The 18,747-nt window shown below is 44.2% G+C and overlaps 1 protein-coding gene across 8 annotated transcripts in view; it reads left to right on the top strand.

The window, feature by feature from the left end:
* Nek10 (NIMA-related kinase 10) overlaps nucleotides 1–18,747 on the top strand; it is a 204,699-nt gene that overhangs the window by 55,744 nt on the left and 130,208 nt on the right. For 7 of the 8 annotated variants that reach the window (XR_010057872.1, XM_063274764.1, XM_063274765.1 and 4 more), the window contains 8 exons: nucleotides 2,355–2,432; nucleotides 3,639–3,703; nucleotides 4,704–4,806; nucleotides 4,891–5,019; nucleotides 5,522–5,659; nucleotides 7,656–7,701; nucleotides 9,860–9,981; nucleotides 10,100–10,202. Coding sequence is in view for 7 of the 8 variants with exons in the window: in XM_063274764.1 (XP_063130834.1) it covers nucleotides 2,355–2,432; nucleotides 3,639–3,703; nucleotides 4,704–4,806; nucleotides 4,891–5,019; nucleotides 5,522–5,659; nucleotides 7,656–7,701; nucleotides 9,860–9,981; nucleotides 10,100–10,202 (784 nt within the window). In the remaining variant the exon portion in view is untranslated. The remainder of the gene's footprint in view (nucleotides 1–2,354; nucleotides 2,433–3,638; nucleotides 3,704–4,703; nucleotides 4,807–4,890; nucleotides 5,020–5,521; nucleotides 5,660–7,655; nucleotides 7,702–9,859; nucleotides 9,982–10,099; nucleotides 10,203–18,747) is intronic. The other variant, XM_063274770.1, reaches the window with a different exon arrangement.

The raw sequence follows: 18,747 nt of genomic DNA, 5'->3' as shown, positions 1-18,747 counted from the left end.
ATGAAATACTAATAGCAGCTTCAGGTGGAAAAGGGTTTGGCATACACTTCAGGTAACAGCCCATCACTGAGCAGGGACTCAAAGCAGGAAACCTGGAGGCAAGCCAGAAACAGAGGTCATGGAGGAGTGCTGCTTACTGGCTTACTCCCTCTGGTGTGTGCTCAGCCTGCTTCCTTATACAGCCCAGAACTGCCTGCCTGGGGTGGTACTGTCCACACTGTCTTAGAGTCTCCTAAGTCAATTAACAATTGAGAACATGTACCACACACACAGTTATCTGAGGTCTGTGTCAACTTCGTAGCTGAAGCCAAACATAACTTAGAGAGAGGCGGGCTGATGTCAGTGTCTCCACCGTGCCTCCGTCACAGTCATTTGAGTTCTCGTTGGGGTAATTCCCTGTTGATGAGTTTTACAGAGGAAAAGGTAGACACCTGCAGCTTCATCTTCAGAATACATGGTGGAAGGGAAGGTGAGATAAATCCATGGGCAGCATGGGCAGTGGGAAGACCGGCCAGGTTGGCCACAGTTCCTGTTGTCATGGTTGGCTGCTTCATCACTCCCCTCTAATGGCTCCATCTCTCATGAATCTACTTATAAATAAGACAGAATTGTAAAATGACCTACAGTGCAGCTCCAGTTATAAAGGTTAGATTCAGTGAGGTAGACCAGATGTCCAAACAGACATACTTTGATAGTTGGCAGAAGGCTGAAACAGGCTTCTGTTTTTATTCACCTCCACGTGTATGTTGGAGTAAATCCCAAAACAGTGTCATTCCCACAGTTAACTTGATTTCTTAAGAAAGTTTGTACATGTCACTTTCCCCTTTTCTTAAAAAGACCTATTTTATAATGGCCAATCTCTGGGTAGCCTCTCATTATGTCCACTTAAAAAAAATTAAGATAAAGCAAATGATGCATGTATGAGTTTGCCTGTGGGTTTGTACACATGATTGCACTGGTGCCTGCACGACCAGTAGGGGGCGCTGCACTCCTGGAGTTCGACTTACACAGGTGTCTGTGAATCACCAATATGGGATCAAACTCTGGGTCATCTGCAGGAACAGTATGTGCTTTAAACTATATGCTGACTTCTCATCACCCAACCTTGTTTCTGAGACAGGGTGTTTCACTGGGGCAGGGCTTCCTGACTCAGGTAGACTGGCTGGCCAGTGATGCACAGAGAGCCTCCTGCTTCTGCCACTTCAGCACTGGGATTGCAAGAGAGCTGCCTTACCCAACCGATTTTTTGTTTGTTTGTTTGTTTGTTTGTTTTTTTCCACTTCAGCTCTGGGGACCAAACTCAGGTCCTCAGGCTTGTGTGGCAAGCACATCACTGACTGTTGTCACTCCAGCACATAGTTTAATAGAAACATGTTAGAATTGTTTTGTTTGTTCATATTCTTCATCCTTTGTTTTTTTATTGGATATTTTTTTATTTACACTTCAAATGTTATCCCCTTTCCCAGTTTCCTGTCCATAAACCCCCATCCCATCCTCCCTCCCGCTTCTTCTATGAGGGTGTTCCTCCTCCCAACCACACACCCCTTCCCACTACCGTGCCCGGATATTCCCCTACATGGGGGCATCAGGGGAGTCCAGCCTTGGCAGGACAAAGGGGTTCTCCTCCCATTGGTGTCCAACAAGGCCATCCTCTGCTACATATGCAGCTGGAGTCATGGGTCTGTCCATGTGTACTCTTTGGATGGTGGTTTAGTTCCTGGGAGCTCTTATGGGGTTGTAAACCCCTTCATCTCCTTCAATCTTTTCTCTAACTCCTGCATTGGGGATCCCATTCTCAGTTCAATGGTTGGCTGCTAGCATTCGCCTCTGTTTTTGTCATGCTCTGGCAGAACCTCTCAGGAGACAGCTATATCAGGTTCCTGTCAGCATGCACTTCTTGGCATCAGCAATATTGTCTGAGTTTGGTGGCCTTATGTATATGGGCTTTCTCTCCAGGAGGGGCAGGCTCTGAATGGCCTTCCTTCAGTTTCTGCTCCAAACTTTGTCTTCGTATTTCCTCCTATGAATATTTTTGTTGCCCCTTCTAAGAAGGACTGAAGCATCCACACTTTGGCTGTCCTTCTTCTTCAGCTTAATGTGGTCTGTGGATTGTATCTTGGGTAATCTGAGCTTTAGGGCTAATATCCACTTATCAGTTTAAATCACTTCAAATTTATGTAGATTGTTATATAATATTATTATGTAATTCTGCAGTCTTGGGCACTTAAAAGTATTGCATTGGCGTTTTTAGTATGGTTTTTTTCTGTTTATACTATTATGAGGCCGCTTTACTGCTTCTGAATTGCTTGTCTCTATTGCTAATGGTCACTGATACATGATCTTTATTTTTCCAGGAAAATGGTGTATATACAATAGCAAAATTAATTTTACCAAATAAACAATCGAATGCAGCAAAAACTAATCTGCTACAGGTAAGAAACCTGTCTGTTGCTCTTTATCTCAACATATGGAGAGGTGGGGAGCCTATGATAAAATGCTGTGTACTTTGGAGGATTGTTTAAGTTTGTAGTGGGCCCTATGCTGATGGGAAGGGCTGTGCTTGGGCATGGAGTCTGCAGAAGCCAGTGACTACAGAAAGTACAAAAGACCCAGAGACAGACAGACAGATAGACAGACAGACAGATAGATAGAGTCACCAAAGTTGCTTCTTCAGTGGCTTCTTTGGTCATCAGCTGATTGTACTTTCAAGAAACATTTCCCTTATATACCAGTACATAACAACAACAGAAAGATGGTTGTCAACTTTAAACATGAACCATAGTCACCAACATTTTGCTTTTGAAAAGGAAAGCCCAGGCAATGGACTTTGCCCTACGAGAAGGGGTTTAAAAGGTGATGAGGAGTCGCTGGGCACAACTGCTCCAGGGCAGCAGAAATCTCCACAGGAGTGCTATCGGCAGGGTAGAGATGGGGAGTTTAGAGAGTACTTGGGCACAGGTAGCAAGCTAGGCAGCTTCAGTGTGTGCCTTGGACAGAGTGTCAAAGGCTTAAAGTAGGAATAAAAAAGTAGTCTCCTTGGTGCTTTTCTGAGGAGTGAGCATCAAGAGCTGTGTTCATCAAGTGACACCATAATGACAACATTCACTTTTGTGGAGCTATAGTTGTCATTCTTACTAAGTCACAAGAGGGAGAAAGACAGCCCTGAACGTTATTCAGGAGACCAGTCTGTCTGGTTTGCATTCAGAATAGCCTGTTAATGTTTTTATATGCCCTCGTTTCTAGTGGCTACTCACTCACAGAAACTGTGTGAATAATGAGGTGTTCATGGTGTCTACAGAGAGTGAGTCTCGAGTTCCTGCAAATCTTTGGTGATTGGCTTTCCTGGCAGAAGAAAGTTATTTCTTATCTCTCTGCTCACTTTGTACTTTCTAGAAAGAAATGAATGGCTAGTGAGAAGAAAGCAGGACCACATCTTCAGCATGACACAATGTTGTCATGTCAACCCTGTAGGCAGGAGAGGGACCCCAGGGTTCATGGTAGCTTGTGTCTGGCCTGCAGCTGAGGTCAGCCTCTGACAGGGAAGCTTCTGTAACATTTACTTCCTGGTGTTTCTGGACTGAAAATGTCTCACTTTGTTGCACTGCTCTGTAAGAGTCATGTTCTCTTTCCTTTCCTAGTGTTATGCTTTCAGAACCCTGAGGTTTCTCTTCAGTATGGAAAGGAATAGGCCACTGTTTAAAAGGTACTTGGAACGACGTGGCAGATGGGTAAACTGAAGCTCCTTTCAGGCCAGCCTGCTTCCACAGGGCACTGGGAAGAGAGTGGTTTCATTCAAGCCATGCCTCTCCAGACTTCTCAGTCTCCACAGGCTTAACAGTTTCCACAGCCACCCCTCAGGCCATGTGACTGCTTAGGGTCTGGTTTTAATTAAAGTTATTGACAACTTGAAAATATAAAATTAACATACATACTTTTTTTTTAACTATTCAGAAGTTAGTCTGATCATATTCTTTTACCAACCAAGAGTTTGTTTAGGTGTCCCTGATAGGCTGGGACCCAGGGCTGGGCTAGAGACGAGTTGCTAAGTCTGGTGGAAATGCGGGCCTTAGGAAGGAGACACATTCATTACACATGTGGAGCTTGCACACCATTCAGACAAAATCTAGGTCTACAACTTCACCAGATTTTATTGGTGAGAGAAGTCTGGATGGTATAAAATTCCTTTGTTGACAAGGTATAAATTATATTATTGCTTTATTTTCCTATGATATTTGAATAAAAAAAGGAAATTATTATAAACCTTCATTTCATGGCCCAAAGCCATCCATTTTAATGAATTCAAACATTTTAAGAGGCCACTGAAGTTAAAATTTTGTAAATGCATATGTCTCTTCATTTTTTCAGTTACCAGTAATTTAGTCTCACAAAACATTTAAAAATTAAAAAGGAGCTAAGTTTAGAACTGAAACGGCTTGATGTAAGCACTAAGTACTTAGTATAAGTCCAGCAAGCATCCTCTTTAGAATGCTTATTGTCTGTAACCCCCAAATAAATTACAAATGAGACCTTGATGTATTCCGTTTTAGTTATATTGCCTTTTATTGCCATAGAAACAGACTTCTTACTCTGCTGGCGAAGTTAGGTTTGTTGGGAGGGTTAGTTGATGAGCCAGCTGCATCCAGAAGGGAAGCATTGGCTCACGGTTCCCCAGCTCCACTTTAAGTGTGTGTGTTTCCCTGTAGACTTTTCCCCACCGACCTGTTTGAGACCTTCATTGACATAGGACATTACGTTCGGGATATCGGTGCTTATGCGGACTTGGTATCACAGTTGAATTTACTACTGGTAAGTCTTGGGTTTTAAACATTTGGGCCGGCCGCTCTGGGGTCAGGATAATAGCAACCAATTTCTCTTTTATGACTTGGTTAGGAAGACGAGCTGAAGCAGATTGCCGAGAATATTGAAAGCATCAACCAGAAGAAAGCACCCTTGAAGTACATAGGTGACTACGCTCTGTTGGACCACCTCGGAAGTGGAGCGTTTGGCTGTGTTTATAAGGTGAGTCTGCCCTGGAAAAGAGTTCTCATGTTTCAAAACAAACTTGAAGTCACACTCCAGATGTCGACACTCATCTTAATTGGAGTCCTTGTCATTGAAAACTAGTGAGGAAGTACACAGAGATGACAGTGGCTGGTTGTGTCCAACAAGGGATGATAATTATGTGTGTGTTGCCTTGGCTCTCAGCTCTAGTACCTGGCCACTGAATGAAACAAGACATCTTTCCTCCACCCCAGGAAATGAATCAAAATAGCTTGTCCCAGTACATGGCATACTTTATAAACTTACATCGGTGTTTCTACACCTGCACAGGGAAAGCCTACTGAGTCCTGCAGAAGGGACCAGACCAGGAGATAACAGATTTGAGCTTGTTCAGCTTAGCGTAAATACAGCTAGACTCTCATGCTACAGCTTGGTCAACCATGTAATTTTGTTATTCTGGTTCGTCTTTGTTTAATCCTCAACTCTCAGAGCATTTAATTAATTGTTTTCTTTATTGTAGGTTAGAAAGCGTAGTGGTCAAAATCTTTTAGCAATGAAGGAGGTCAATTTGCATAACCCAGCATTTGGAAAGGATAAGAAAGACCGAGACAGCAGTGTGAAGAACATTGTTTCTGAATTAACAATAATTAAGGAGCAGGTAAATATTTGTCTTATTTCTGAGATGTCTCTGACATGTCATTGAAGTTGAGCTGCGCTACTGTCCTTGTATGTGTTTATAAACCAGTTCTGGGAGAAATACTGGACACTGGTGCAGTGATATTTTTACCAGTGTTTTTCCTGAAGTTTGTTATTGAGTCATGGAAACTCTTTTAGGAGTTTATAGCAGGGCCTTGGATGCAAAACAGTTGAGCTTACAAGTCAGAACACACCATATATGCTTAGCTACTGAGTCACTCATAAGAACAGGAGAAAGACACCCTTACTTCAGTGCTGGGAATTTGAGAAAGACCACCCTCCAACTTCAGTCAGGTAAAGCCAACTTGCTGACACCCCTCAAGTCTGGCTTGTGAAATCTAAAATGTCGGTTCTGTTTCCTTTCTCTTCTCTAGACCAGGCTTATGTAGACTAGGCTGGCCTCAAGCCTGCTCTGCAGTGGAGAGCGTCCTTGAGTGCCCCTCTTTCTGGCTCTCTGTCCTAAGTGCTGGGATTAAAGGTGCGCCCCACTATCCTCTGGGTTATTTCTATTTGCACGAGCAGTCTATGATATAATACCATAATTAGCTGTTATTATGTTAGATTTTTTGAGGGGAAAGGGAACACAGGAGAGAATTGGGAATTCTTTCTGTGATCCAAGAACATGCTGGTTCCTTTCCAAGCTCTCCTTATTTGTATGTTTCTGTTTTTAAGTCCTAGGGAGCTGCCAGCCTCACTGTGCTCTGCAGTCATGTTTGCTTGGTGTCTGGGCTGGAGCATAAAGGACAGCACAAACATGGTCTTTAGTCACCAGGACCTACAGTTAGATATCGCTAGTTAGAATAAAAGTCATCACTAACAGTGCTGCTGTTGAATTGTATAAAATCTTAGTGGGTTAGAGCACAAGAAGCCATCCCATCCTTCCACAAACCCATTCTGTCCTGACAGCGCAAGCTTAGAATGTGACTTTGACCTGAGTCCATCTAATGTTTTGGTCAGGTCCCAAGGCTGGACGTACCCTTCCTCATGAGCTAGAACCAGAATATGGTTCTGTTTGTTAGCCTGGTCCCATATGGCTTAAATCTGGGGTCACTTGCTAGTTGATTTGGGTGCTAATTTAAGTGAGGTTCCTAAGAAAAATGGTCTAGAAGAGGCCAATGAGGCTGCCTCAGCTTAGACTTTCACGTCACTGAAGGTTATACACTTGCTCCCTCCTGTAGAAGCCACCTGAGCCAAAAAGAAGAGCATCATGGAATAAAGAATCAGTAGAAATGGGGCTGGAATGGGAGACCCTGTCTGTTAAGAGTTGACAATGAGCACACCACAGGGGTTCCAAACTACCAGGCTTATTCAGTAGCACGAGTTGATCTTATTCTTGTCCTATGAGTCTCCTGGTGACACCTTCCCATCCCAGGTGGGACACACCCAGGGTTGAGGGCTCCTTTTCCACTCCCCATCAGAGCTGAGGGACAGACCCACTCCTGGATGTAAGAGAGGCTGACAGATCCTGGCTACTCTGCTGCTGGGCCTGCTGGGTTTCTGTGAGCCCTGCTCAGGGGTGGGCCCTTCTCAAAGGGACCCGTAGAGGCACAAACCATTTACAGACACGGTGGTCCCTCTGAAACAAGACACTTTACCTAAAAACCACATTATTAGTAAATAGTTGGAGACATTTTATATCATTTTTCTTTTTTAAAACCTGTGTAACTGAGGCCCGACATTAGGGTAGAACATGCTAAGGGAATTGTTAAGGAACTGCCTAGTTCTAAAATTCCCCACTTTTCAATCTGAAGGCCAGCACCTTCTAGCCTTGTTTACAAAGGCATGAAGGACACTGTCTTCTTCATTAACTTAAAAGCAATACATTTTAAAAAGTCACTCAAAACCTTAAATGGCAGCTTGTGTCTTAGACGTAACTATAGTGTACAAAATCTAAGTAGTCATGGGAAAGCTGGTGCTTTGAAAAGTCTGATAAGTGTTTGCTATTTGTTTCCCTACAGCTTTATCATCCCAACGTTGTACGTTATTATAAGACATTTTTGGAAAGTAAGTATGGATTGCTTTCTAAGTAAGGAAACATATGTTCGTTTCTTATGTACATTTAAATTATGTAGTCAGGAAGCAAACCCATTCAGCTGTTTTCTTCTGACTTTTATTATTAGCAAGTATTGCTTTCTTAGGCAGTGAAATATATGTTTAAGTGATGATCTGAAAATAGTTAAAATGTTTTGATCCCCATTATATAGAGGCACAGTGTGAATAAGCCAAAATAATTAAATTATTGTACAAAAGGAACTCGATAGAATCAAGAGAAAGGGAACTAAAACATGATGTTCTCTTTTCTTCACAAGCTCACAGCAGCTTGTCGTGTATCTAGTGGCATCTTCCACTCCTAATAAAGTGGATTGCACTCTGCCTTGCGGGTTTTTTTTCTCACAAAATTCAGTAGGTGCCACCAGGTGGCGACGGAGTCCTGGCTGAGTCAGCGGGCTGGCTGGCTTGTTCCCCGCCTGTGGGATGGAGAGCACAGTCAAAACTTTTAGACAAAGCCAAACTCAGTTGCTTCTTTAAGTACTGAACTTAAGGATCTGTAACATGAAATCCTGAAGTATTAGCCCGGCATGGTGACACAGTCCTTTAATCCCAGCACTCAAGAGGCAGAGGCAGGCGGATCTCTAAATTCGAGGCCGGTCTGTTCTACAATGTGAGTTCCAGGATAGCCAGTGCTAAACACAGAGAGAAACTCTATCTCAGAAAACAAAGGAAGGAAGGAAGGAAGGAAGGAAGGAAGGAAGAAAGGGAGAAGGAAGGAAGGAAGGAAGGAAGGAAGGAAGGAAGGAAGGAAGAACCCTGAAGTGCTTCCGTGTGAAGGAAGATTGACTGTGACATAGCCGGCACGGCTCTCTCACAGGTGTCACTTTACCAGGGCTAATGTTAAGAAACCTTTTCTGAGCCAGGCACTATGGTGCATGCCTTTAATTGCAGCACTCCAGAGACAGAGGCAAGCTCCATGTGTTGGAGGACAGCCTGATGTACATAGTGAGTTCCAGGACAGGCATGGCTACATAGAGACCCTGACTCAAAACTAAACAAAACCACTCTATATGCTGGGCCACTTGTTATGGTTTTACCCATTTCCTTTCTTTAGATGATTTAGATGGACTCCTTCCCCCTTAACAACTAGTTCTTAATATCAGGACCATTTCTGGTAATTAAAGCGATCAGATTTAGTTTCTGACTTATACTTAAAGAGCCCGATGGCTTCCAAAACGAATTGGAGGAAACTTAAAAGGTGTAAAATATTTATCAGGTTATAAATTACAACAAAGAAGACTATAATGTGAGAAAATGAAAATAGAGCTTTTGCTAAGCACGATGCAAACAACATATTTCTTGGAATGGTGAAACTTGGGATCTATAAATGTCTGTAAGAGAGATGTTAAATGGCTGGCTTTACTCGTTGTGTGCAATCCTGTGAAAGGCAGCAGGAAGGACAGTATGCCTGCATTCATGCTGCAGTGTAAGACCGGTGGAGAAGTCAGTGGGCAGGATGTCTGCCCTGTGCAGATAAATTGTGTATGTGTGTGTTTTGTGTACATCCAGCAGTCAGAAAAGACACATGCCACATACTGTTATTAATAGTTAAAGCGGGCTTTAGAGGAGGGAATTCAGAGAACACAAACGGCAACAAGAAAACCCAAATGGCGCTAAACCTTTGTAAATCATAACAAAATCAGAGTCCAGGTCTCTCCACTCAGGAGGGGCCTGATAATAGGTGCTTTAGTCTGTGTTACTGCAACATCATAGCATGATCCTCAGGTAAGTTTCTATGACATAATCTATGTCACTGTACAAAATGTCGTTTATAATGTGGTTTTCCGAATGTCTTCTTTGATCTGAGGCACTAAGAGGCAGGCCTTGTGACTTGGGACAGTTGGCTTGCTGTCTTTGGCACCTTTCAGGCATTCTCTGGTGCAAGCAGAAAATGAGTACACTTGTCAGAGAGGAAGTTGCTGCTAGGCTGTGCCTGCCCTAAGCTCGGCCCTGTGCTCTGCCAGCGTTCAGTGGGTTCCGCCACTACGTTTTCAGTTTTGTGCTCTGCACATTTTGTGATCTTTGGAAAGCACGGGTTCTATTTTGTGAAGCTTTTCCAGGGCTTTACACTGACTTTACACTTCTGTGACCCCTTTGTGCTTTTGCACAGATGACAGGTTGTATATTGTTATGGAACTGATAGAAGGAGCCCCACTCGGAGAGCACTTCAGTTCTTTGAAGGAAAAACAGCAGCATTTCAGTGAAGAACGACTGTGGAAAATATTTATACAGGTACACTACACCCTTCGTTGAAATTTTCATTATACAGTGAAGTTCTGAGCTGCCTTAGAGATGCACTGTGGGCTACGTATACAGCAGGCACCAACTCTGCTTCCATTCTTGTTTCAAGTTGTGCTTAGCTCTTCGGTACCTACACAAGGAGAAGAGGATTGTTCACAGAGATCTCACGCCAAACAACATTATGTTGGGAGATAAGGACAAAGTGACAGTTAGTAAGTATAAAAAGTCTTCAACTTTTTAACTGAAGAATGTCTGATTAGTCCGGGGATGAACCCTATTTCAGAGCAGTGGTGCCTGTCAGTAGAACTTCTGTCATGGATGGAAATGTTCTGAGTTGTCTGGTGGAGTAGGCACTGACCACAGGGTACTTTTGGGCAAGCAGAATGTGGCCTGTGTGGCTGAGGAAATGACTTTTACATCTCATTAACTTTTGAGCTGGATATTGGTGTGCCCACATACAGTCCAGCCTTTGGAAGGCGGAGGCTGATGGGTCTGGAGTTCAAGGCCAATTTCAGCTACATACTAAGTTTGACGCTAGACTGAACCACATGATATTCTTTATCCAAAAAGCAAAACCAAACCAAAACAAAAAAAACAATGAAAAAAAATCTGAACAAACAAAATTCTTTTGTTAAATTTTAATTACTTTCTACATCCCTGAGAGAATAGTATTCATACAATGTTGGATAAATGACAATACTGTTGTAAATGAGTGCTTTGCTCATATGAGAGAATACAGTACTCTTAGGATGCTTCTGTGTTTAATTTAGCTCCTCAATTAATGCTTTTTGCGATTTCTTTCTGCCTCATAAACAAAAGCTTTGATGATTAACACATTGAGCACACTGCTTTGGACCATTTTATCACAGTCTGTCTTAATGGTGTCAGACTCGCCGGGCTTTACAAATACAGCCACTTGTATCCTTTGACACAACTGTTTGCTGTTTTCATCTGGAGCAGAAAGGCAGATGATAGTATATTAAATTTCATTGATTAAGACAGGGTGTGGTGGCATACATCTTTAATTTCAGCACTGGGGAGACAGAGGCAGAGACAGAAGCAGAGGCAGAGGCAGGTTGATTTCTTTGAATCTGAGGCCATCCAGGCCTATGTAGAGTCTGTTTCCAAAAAATGAATGAATAAGGAAACAACAACGGTAATAACAACAAATAACAAAAAGTAAAAAATAAAACTTTTCCCACCAAATTAGAAGATTTTTCTAACTCTCTGTGAACCAATTTTTAGTTCAGAGTGGTGTCTTGTTTTTCCCCTGAGCCCTTTTCCTTTTGTTTGGGATATTTATGGTTCATAAGCTACAAGGGAGAGGCCCTCTTCATGTAGACTTGTAGTCTCTACACAGGTTGATTCTGAGATCCATACAGTAAAAGGATGTTTGAGAATACACTGCTGGAATGTAGGCTTATCTATGAATTTCTGTAAAAAAGATGCTGTGGATACAGCAAGAGCTACAGCACTGATGATAAAGGGGTGCATTAAAAAAACAACCTGGCCATTTGGTGTTGGATAACCAATGGCTTGCTCCTCCCTGGGGAGAGCATTCCTCCATCTCTGAGAACTCCTTAGGTGCCAGTAGTCCTGTGTGTGGTACTGAGGCTCCTGGACATTTCCAGTTTGCTTTCCGATGACTATGGTTGTTGTCTTTCTTCAATTGTGTTGAATTTATGGGTGTAGCTTCTGACATTCTTAAGTAGCACAGTCTTACAGCAAAGTCCCTGGTTTTCTAGCTTTTATGAATCTTTCTCCCCCTTTCTACAATTGGGACTGGGCTCCACAATTTGGCATTTTGATTAGTTGTGGTTTTCTGTAATGTAATAAGATACAAGTAATGTTATCTACACTGAGTAGCATATATGTAGGTGATAAAACTTAATGAAAAAAGAGGTCATGAATTTGAAAAAGAACAAGGAGGGCGTATATGGAAGGAGGGGATATATCTAGGAGGGAGGAGGGAAGGGGAAAAAGATCAAGTATAAATCTCAAAAAATAAAAAATTATAGAACAAAGCAAAAATAAAAGGTATGGTGTTAACAGTTTTCCTGATCGTCACCACCTCCCAGTGGATAGTTGAGATGCCAGTTTGCAGGTCCCAGCTCCCCAATGGGAGGAACATCCAACTTGCACTTGATTTCAGAACATAATAGTTACTCATGAGTGTTGTGTTTTATAAAATGGAGGTGAGGAGGTGGCAGGAGCGAGCACCTTAGTGGTCCCATGCCAAGGTGCCTCCCCCTCAAGGCCCCAGGACAGGCTTAGTATAAAAGGGAATTTATCTGGGATAAGGAGGAGACCTGGAAAATGGGTAGAGGCAGAGAGAGGAGAGTAAAGACTAGAAGGATTCAGAGAGAGAAGGGAGAGAGGAAGAAGGCTGGGTGGGGTCATGTGGGGGGAGAGAGAAAGAGGAGAGGAGAGAGGAGAGAGGGGAGAGGAGAGAGGAGAGAGGAGAGGAGAGGAGAGAGGAGAGAGGAGAGAGAGAGAGGAGAGAGAAGAGAGGAGAGGTGAGAGGAGAGAGGAGAGAGGAGAGAGGAGAGAGGAGAAAGGGGAGAGGAGAAAGGGGAGAGGAGAGAGAGAGGAGAGAGGAGAGAGGAGAGAGGAGAGAGGGGAGAGGAGAGAAGGGAGAGGGGAGAGGAGAGAGGAGAGAGGAGAGAGGAGAGAGAGAGGGGAGAGGGGAGAGGGGAGAGAAGAGGGGAGAGGGGAGAGAGGAGAGGGGAGAGAGGAGACAGGGGAGAGGAAGAAGGCTGGGCGGGGTCATGTGGGGGGAGAGAGAAAGAGGAGAGGAGAGAGGAGAGAGGAGAGAGGAGAGAGGAGAGAGGAGAGGTGAGAGGAGAGAGGAGAGGGGAGAGAGGAGAGGGGAGAGAGGAGAGGGGAGAGGGGAGAGGGGAGAGGGGAGAGGGGAGAGGAGAAAGGGGAGAGGAGAGAGAGAGGAGACAGGAGAGAGGAGAGAGGGGAGAGGAGAGAAGGGAGAGGGGAGAGGAGAGAGGAGAGAGGAGAGAGGAGAGAGGAGAGAGGAGAGAGGAGAGAGAGAGGGGAGAGGGGAGAGGGGAGAGAAGAGGGGAGAGGGGAGAGAGGAGAGGGGAGAGAGGAGACAGGGGAGAGGAGAAAGGGGAGAGGAGAGAGAGAGGAGAGAGGAGAGAGGGGAGAGGAGAGAAGGGAGAGGGGAGAGGAGAGAAGGGAGAGGGGAGAGGAGAGAGGAGAGAGGAGAGAGGGGAGAGGAGAGAAGGGAGAGGGGAGAGGGGAGAGAAGAGGGGAGAGGGGAGAGAGGAGAGGGGAGAGAGGAGACAGGGGAGAGGAAAAAGGCTGGGCGGGGTCATGTGGGGGGAGAGAGAAAGAGGAGAGGAGAGAGGAGAGAGGAGAGAGGAGAGAGGAGAGAGGAGAGGTGAGGGGAGAGAGGAGAGGGGAGAGAGGAGAGGGGAGAGAGGAGAGGGGAGAGAGGAGAGGGGAGAGAGGAGAGGGGAGAGAGGAGAGGGGAGAGAGGAGAGGGGAGAGGGGAGAGGGGAGAGAGGAGAGGGGAGAGGGGAGAGGGGAGAGAGTAGAGAGGGGAGAGAGTAGAGAGGGGAGTGGAGAGAGGAGGAAAAGGTAGAAGAGAGAGGAGAGAGGAGGGAGGAGAGGGGAGGGAAGGGAGGAGAGGGGAGTGGAGACAGAGAAAGAGGGGGAGATGTGGAGAAGGGGAGAGGAGGAGAGGAGGTGAGGGGAGAGAGAGGAGGAGGGTACTGTGGGGTCTTCCTATATGCCTGGCTCCTGGCTCTTAACTGGCAGGGCAGCTGTTGCTAGGTAACTGTTGGGTGGAGCCTAGAGGAATTGCTAACAGGAGACCATTAAATGGACATTCCCCATACCCAAGTGCACTCACAAATCAGGATTCGAATTTATTAGCCAGATTTTTAAAAGTAGAACATACTGTATTATTTTAAAAAATAAAAGCAGCTTAAAATAGAAACTCATTAGATAAACCTTCAATACAAAGTCACCTGATAACATTTTTAAGCTAATGAATTATAAAATAAAGAACCAAGAAATCAAACAATTGTGAATCTTTACCTTAGACAAACATTTGCTTAATCATTTGGAATCAACCATAATTATGTTTACCATAAGCTTTTTTTACAACTCTGCATTGTTTTACTTGATTTTTTAAAATAATTTATTTCCACATATCTCAGTTTGTAAGTTAAAGGGTATTATTAAAATTGTGAGCTTGAATTTCATATCAGATTGTGTTATATCCCTGAAAAACACACTAAACTCCTCCTATTTGGCCATTTAAGTAATTTTTTTCTGAATAATAGCTAACTGTACATATTACTTCCTTACTGGATTACCTGCAGTCATCTCTCTGGCTGTATTTAAGTGTACTGAATTTAATTTCTACTGTAGTAACTCGATTCTTTTTTAGCTTAGTTTTTCTATTTGTACTTTATCTCATGGCACACATTGAAATAGTTTACAGAATCAAGTACTGGCTCGATGCTTATGAAGTCACTTGGCCCATTTTCTTTTTTTTTCATTTCCAGATGGTATTTGACTTTTATCATGATGGTTTAGTTTTCCTACTCCCTGTCGGCCCATCCACACGCTGTCAGTTCAGCTCAGGGTTAAAGCAATACTCAGTGTTTACATTCGTGTGTACTTATTGCCCAGACTAACTTTCCTTTCTCTCATAGACCTTTTTGTTTTCCTTCGAGTTAATGGTTGCCTTCCTTTCTGTTTGCATTTCTCCTTTTCTATGCACTCACCTTGATCTCTTTTCAGCTCTCCCATGAGGATGTTGAGCTTTATCTGCATACGTCCACAGTGTAGATCAGGGAAACCGACACTTTCCTGATCCTGAATCCCCCACTCCTGTAGCTGAAGCAGCAATGCAGACTGAACTTCCCTTCAGGTCTGGTGCACAGCTGTTATTCTGGAACTTGCCATGCCTTCCCACTCTCTGTCCCCACATCTCGGATAGCGAGGCTTCAGGGCAACACGAGGAGCACACGGCCTTCCTGATTTTGAAGGTGTTTCTTTATGCTTCCAGAATCCCACCTGCCTGACAGAATCCCCTGCCATTCTAACTTTTGTTATCCGACTCATGAGCTACTTATACCTCCTTAGAGAATTTCAGGCCGTTCCTTTCATCCTTGGCTCTGAATGGGCCTTTATTTAGCATAAAAGTCCATGCGTCTTTATCTCTCTCTACTCATAGTTATTTCTGAGGATTTTTTTTTTTTTAGTTGTTTTGAACGTTTGACTTTTAGTAGCGGAGCGATGTTCCAGATGTTCCCTGCTCCATCTCTGAGGGCTTTTATTCCCTCCAGTGTAAGGGAGACCTCCTTCCTCAGCAGCCCATGTGGCTTCTGTATTTTCTGGGTCTGGCTTTGTTTCCCCCTTGCTTAGTGGCTTAGTCTGATTTCGTTTTTCTTGTTGGATGCTTTCCTTATGCCTCTGGGAATGGAGGGCTGCCTTTAATGTTGTAGAAGAGACTGGAAACAGCGGTTAGAATCACCCTGGGTTCTAGCAACGCCATCGCCTGGGGACTTGCAGCATGGGGGAGATTTCTTCAGAGACCCTGCAGTTGATATCCGCCTAAGCCTTACTCCAGTGTCATGTCCGGCCTGTCCCCCAGCCTGTTGCTGTGTTGCCATTATGGGAGCCATGTGTTTGGTAGGGCTTAGGCATCCATATTCAATTTGGATTTTCACGGAGTTCCCTTGAATACAGCCATCTGCTGCTTGGTGCGTAGTTGGCTGTGGTACTTTTGGACTTTGAATCTGTGTAGGCATTGTGTGAGCAGGAGGGGGCCTGAGACTCCATCTTTAGGTCTGCAGGGTCCATGACTTTGACCTTTGAATGGCCGTCGATCTTTTCTCAGAGGTATGGAAAGCGTGTGCAGCCAGGTCTGTCTCCAGTTCTCCTTACTATCTTCCAAGGTGTCATTGCCACAGCTCGTCCTTCCCTGTCACCACACCCATTCTCAGAGAGAGGTTTCCTGCCCATATTTTAGCAAGGCTTTGAGAACTGCACGAGATAAACGAGCACGATCAGTCCCACTTTAAACCGGACGTGGACAGGCAGGCTATGTTAATTAGGTATAAACAGTAGGCATAGCAACACACCACTTTTTTTTATGTTGACTCTATTACTTTAAAAATATATTCTCAGCTCGTGCCAGGCTCCCTAGGAAAATAACTTGGGTTTAGAAAAAAGAGCAACTGTTCATTTTGTTTTCCTTTCCCTGCCTCTCGTTGCTGTTCTGCTCAGTTTATTGACTTAATTCTTATTAGAGTTCCACTTAGCAGTTATTAAGCTAAAAGTGTCTGCATCTTTCTGGATATCGTAGCTTGAGTGAGGGAGCATAAGACAACTAGACCCATAGAAGCTGGGAGGAATGGCCGTGGGGCAGATCTGCTGCAGTGGGATTTTTCTACCACAGCGATGGTATGACCAGGACGATGTATTACAATATTTTTGTCAGGGAATAGAAGATGATTTTCCAGATCTTTTACATAACTCTTTAACAGTGTCTTAAATGCCACAGTTCTGTCAATATTTATCATCTATCACAGTTGATTAAAATGTGGCCATTAGATTTAGATTTAAGAGGGACTGTGGTTTTATTGAAATATTATTGCATTAATTTTTAACTAGGCATATAGAATCCCCATATTTCAGGAAGCTGGATGAAGTGTGTGTGTGTGTGTGTGTGTGAGAGAGAGAGAGAGAGAGAGAGAGAGAGAGAGGGAGGGAGGGAGAGAGAGAGAGAGAGAGAGAGAGAGAGAGAGAGAGAGAGAGAGAGAGAGAGAGAGAGAGAGACCTGGCAATGCTGCTAACAAGGGTGCTGTAGTTGATGAAGCCTGTCACCACAAAGGGGCAGTCGCCACAAGGTGGCGCCAGAGCCAGCGCTTGCAATTGCTGCCGGGATGGATTCATCATGTCTCCATAAAGGGGCAGCCTTCCCTGTAGTGAGGTTTTTTTTTTTTTTTTTTTTTTTTTTTTTTTTTTTTTGTGGAGGTGGAAAGTTTATTTACTTCCAGAAAAGAAGCACATATTTGTCAAATGATGTCTGAGGTGAATGAGACAAACTGAACTGAAAAACAAACGAACAAGCAAGATAAAAAGCCGTTAGGAGAACCCAGATGTTCTCCTCCTGAGTGTGTATTGAGGTTGGCTTACAGTTGTTTTCAGTAAGCAAACCACTGGAGTTTGGGAACAGTTGGGAGCACCAGCGTGTTCTGTGTGCTTGGACTTAAAGATGCTTTCTCTTTGGTTTCCCATCACTGGTTGTCCAACTCAGAGCTACTGAGCAGGCCACACTGCTCCTTTCCAAGCCATCCCCAGTCTCTCTGCTTTTAGTGTATGAGTCTGTTTCTGTCTGAAAACTACCCTCTGCACACGGGCAATGACACATGCCCAGGCCTGGCTTCTGCATGTTTTGGAAAGTGGGTGTCTGCCCTAAGTGGTATCACCTGCTATGTGGCACCCATAGTGTCCTGGGTCATCACAGAGTGACTCTGGGAAACGCATGCTCAAACCCATCATTTTACATTGCTTAGCCTTTTCAAATGTCCATATTTTAACGGAAAATTTCACCTCTTCTGATTCCTTGGCACACAAATAAAGACTAGAAAAACAAAACACAAAACTCATATGATATCAGGTAATAATTTTAGGCATGGGCTTTTTTTCGTATGGCTTAGGAGGTCACATGTTCTTGCTCAAGGGTGTACACTACACATATCCTGGTGAAGTGTTATCTGGTTGACATTGGTGGTAGTAACAAGGCCAAACTTGATTCTGTATGACATTTATCAAAGGCTAGATGCTTACCAAATGCTACTGTACCCACAGAATGGATATAAAGCAAAGGGCTAAAATTTGAGTCTCTGACTGAGCTGATACGAGCTGGCAAGGTGAGCTGGACAGACGGGACCCTTCCTTCAGGAATTTGTGGTGACGGTTCAGGGCAGTGAGGGCTAGAATGAAAATGGAAATACTGCATCAGTCAGCATGGGACAGTAGCACAGGGTAGTGAGGATGGGACAGGTTATGCTGTGACGACAAGGAGCCTGAAAATCTCAGCAACTTAAAACAATGGCTGACGGCAGACTGTGGGACAAATCTAAGCATGTCTGTTTTTGTGTGTTTTGTGAACTATTAATGGTAATTATATTTTCCTTTTTTATTAGTTATTGTATTTATTTACATTTCAAATGTTATCTCCCTTCCAGGTTTCCCCTTAGCAAACCCCTATCTCATGCCCCTCCCCCCTGCTTCCATTAGGGAGATCCTTCACCCACCCACTCACTCCCCGCCTCCCCTCTCTGGCATTTCCTTACATAATTGCAGCATTGAGTGTTCCGCAGGACCAAGGGCCTCTCCTCCCATTGATGCTAGATACAGCAATCCTCTGCTACATAAGCAGCTGGAGCCACGAGTCACTCCGTGGGTCCCAAACCCCTCTTTGGTTGGTTGTTTAGTCTCCGAAAGCTCCGGGGAGGGGGTTCTTACTGGTGGGTAATGTTGTTCTTCCTATGGGAAGAACCCCATATGCAAACCCCTTCAGCTTCTTCAGCCTGAACACTCCATTGTGGTCCCCGTGCTCAGTCTGATGCATGGCTGCAAGCATCCACATCAGTATCGGCCAGGCTCTGGTGGAGCCTCTCAGGGGTCAGTCATACGAGGCTCTCGTCAGCAAGCACTTCTTGGCATCAGCATTAGTGTCCGGGTTTTGTGTCTGCGGATGGGATGGATGGGGCATCT

This window comes from Rattus norvegicus, chromosome 15, assembly GCF_036323735.1.
Source record: "Rattus norvegicus strain BN/NHsdMcwi chromosome 15, GRCr8, whole genome shotgun sequence".
Lineage (NCBI taxonomy): Eukaryota > Metazoa > Chordata > Mammalia > Rodentia > Muridae > Rattus > Rattus norvegicus.
Note: the sequence above shows the minus strand (reverse complement) of the source record. Positions and strands in the feature narration are given on the sequence as shown.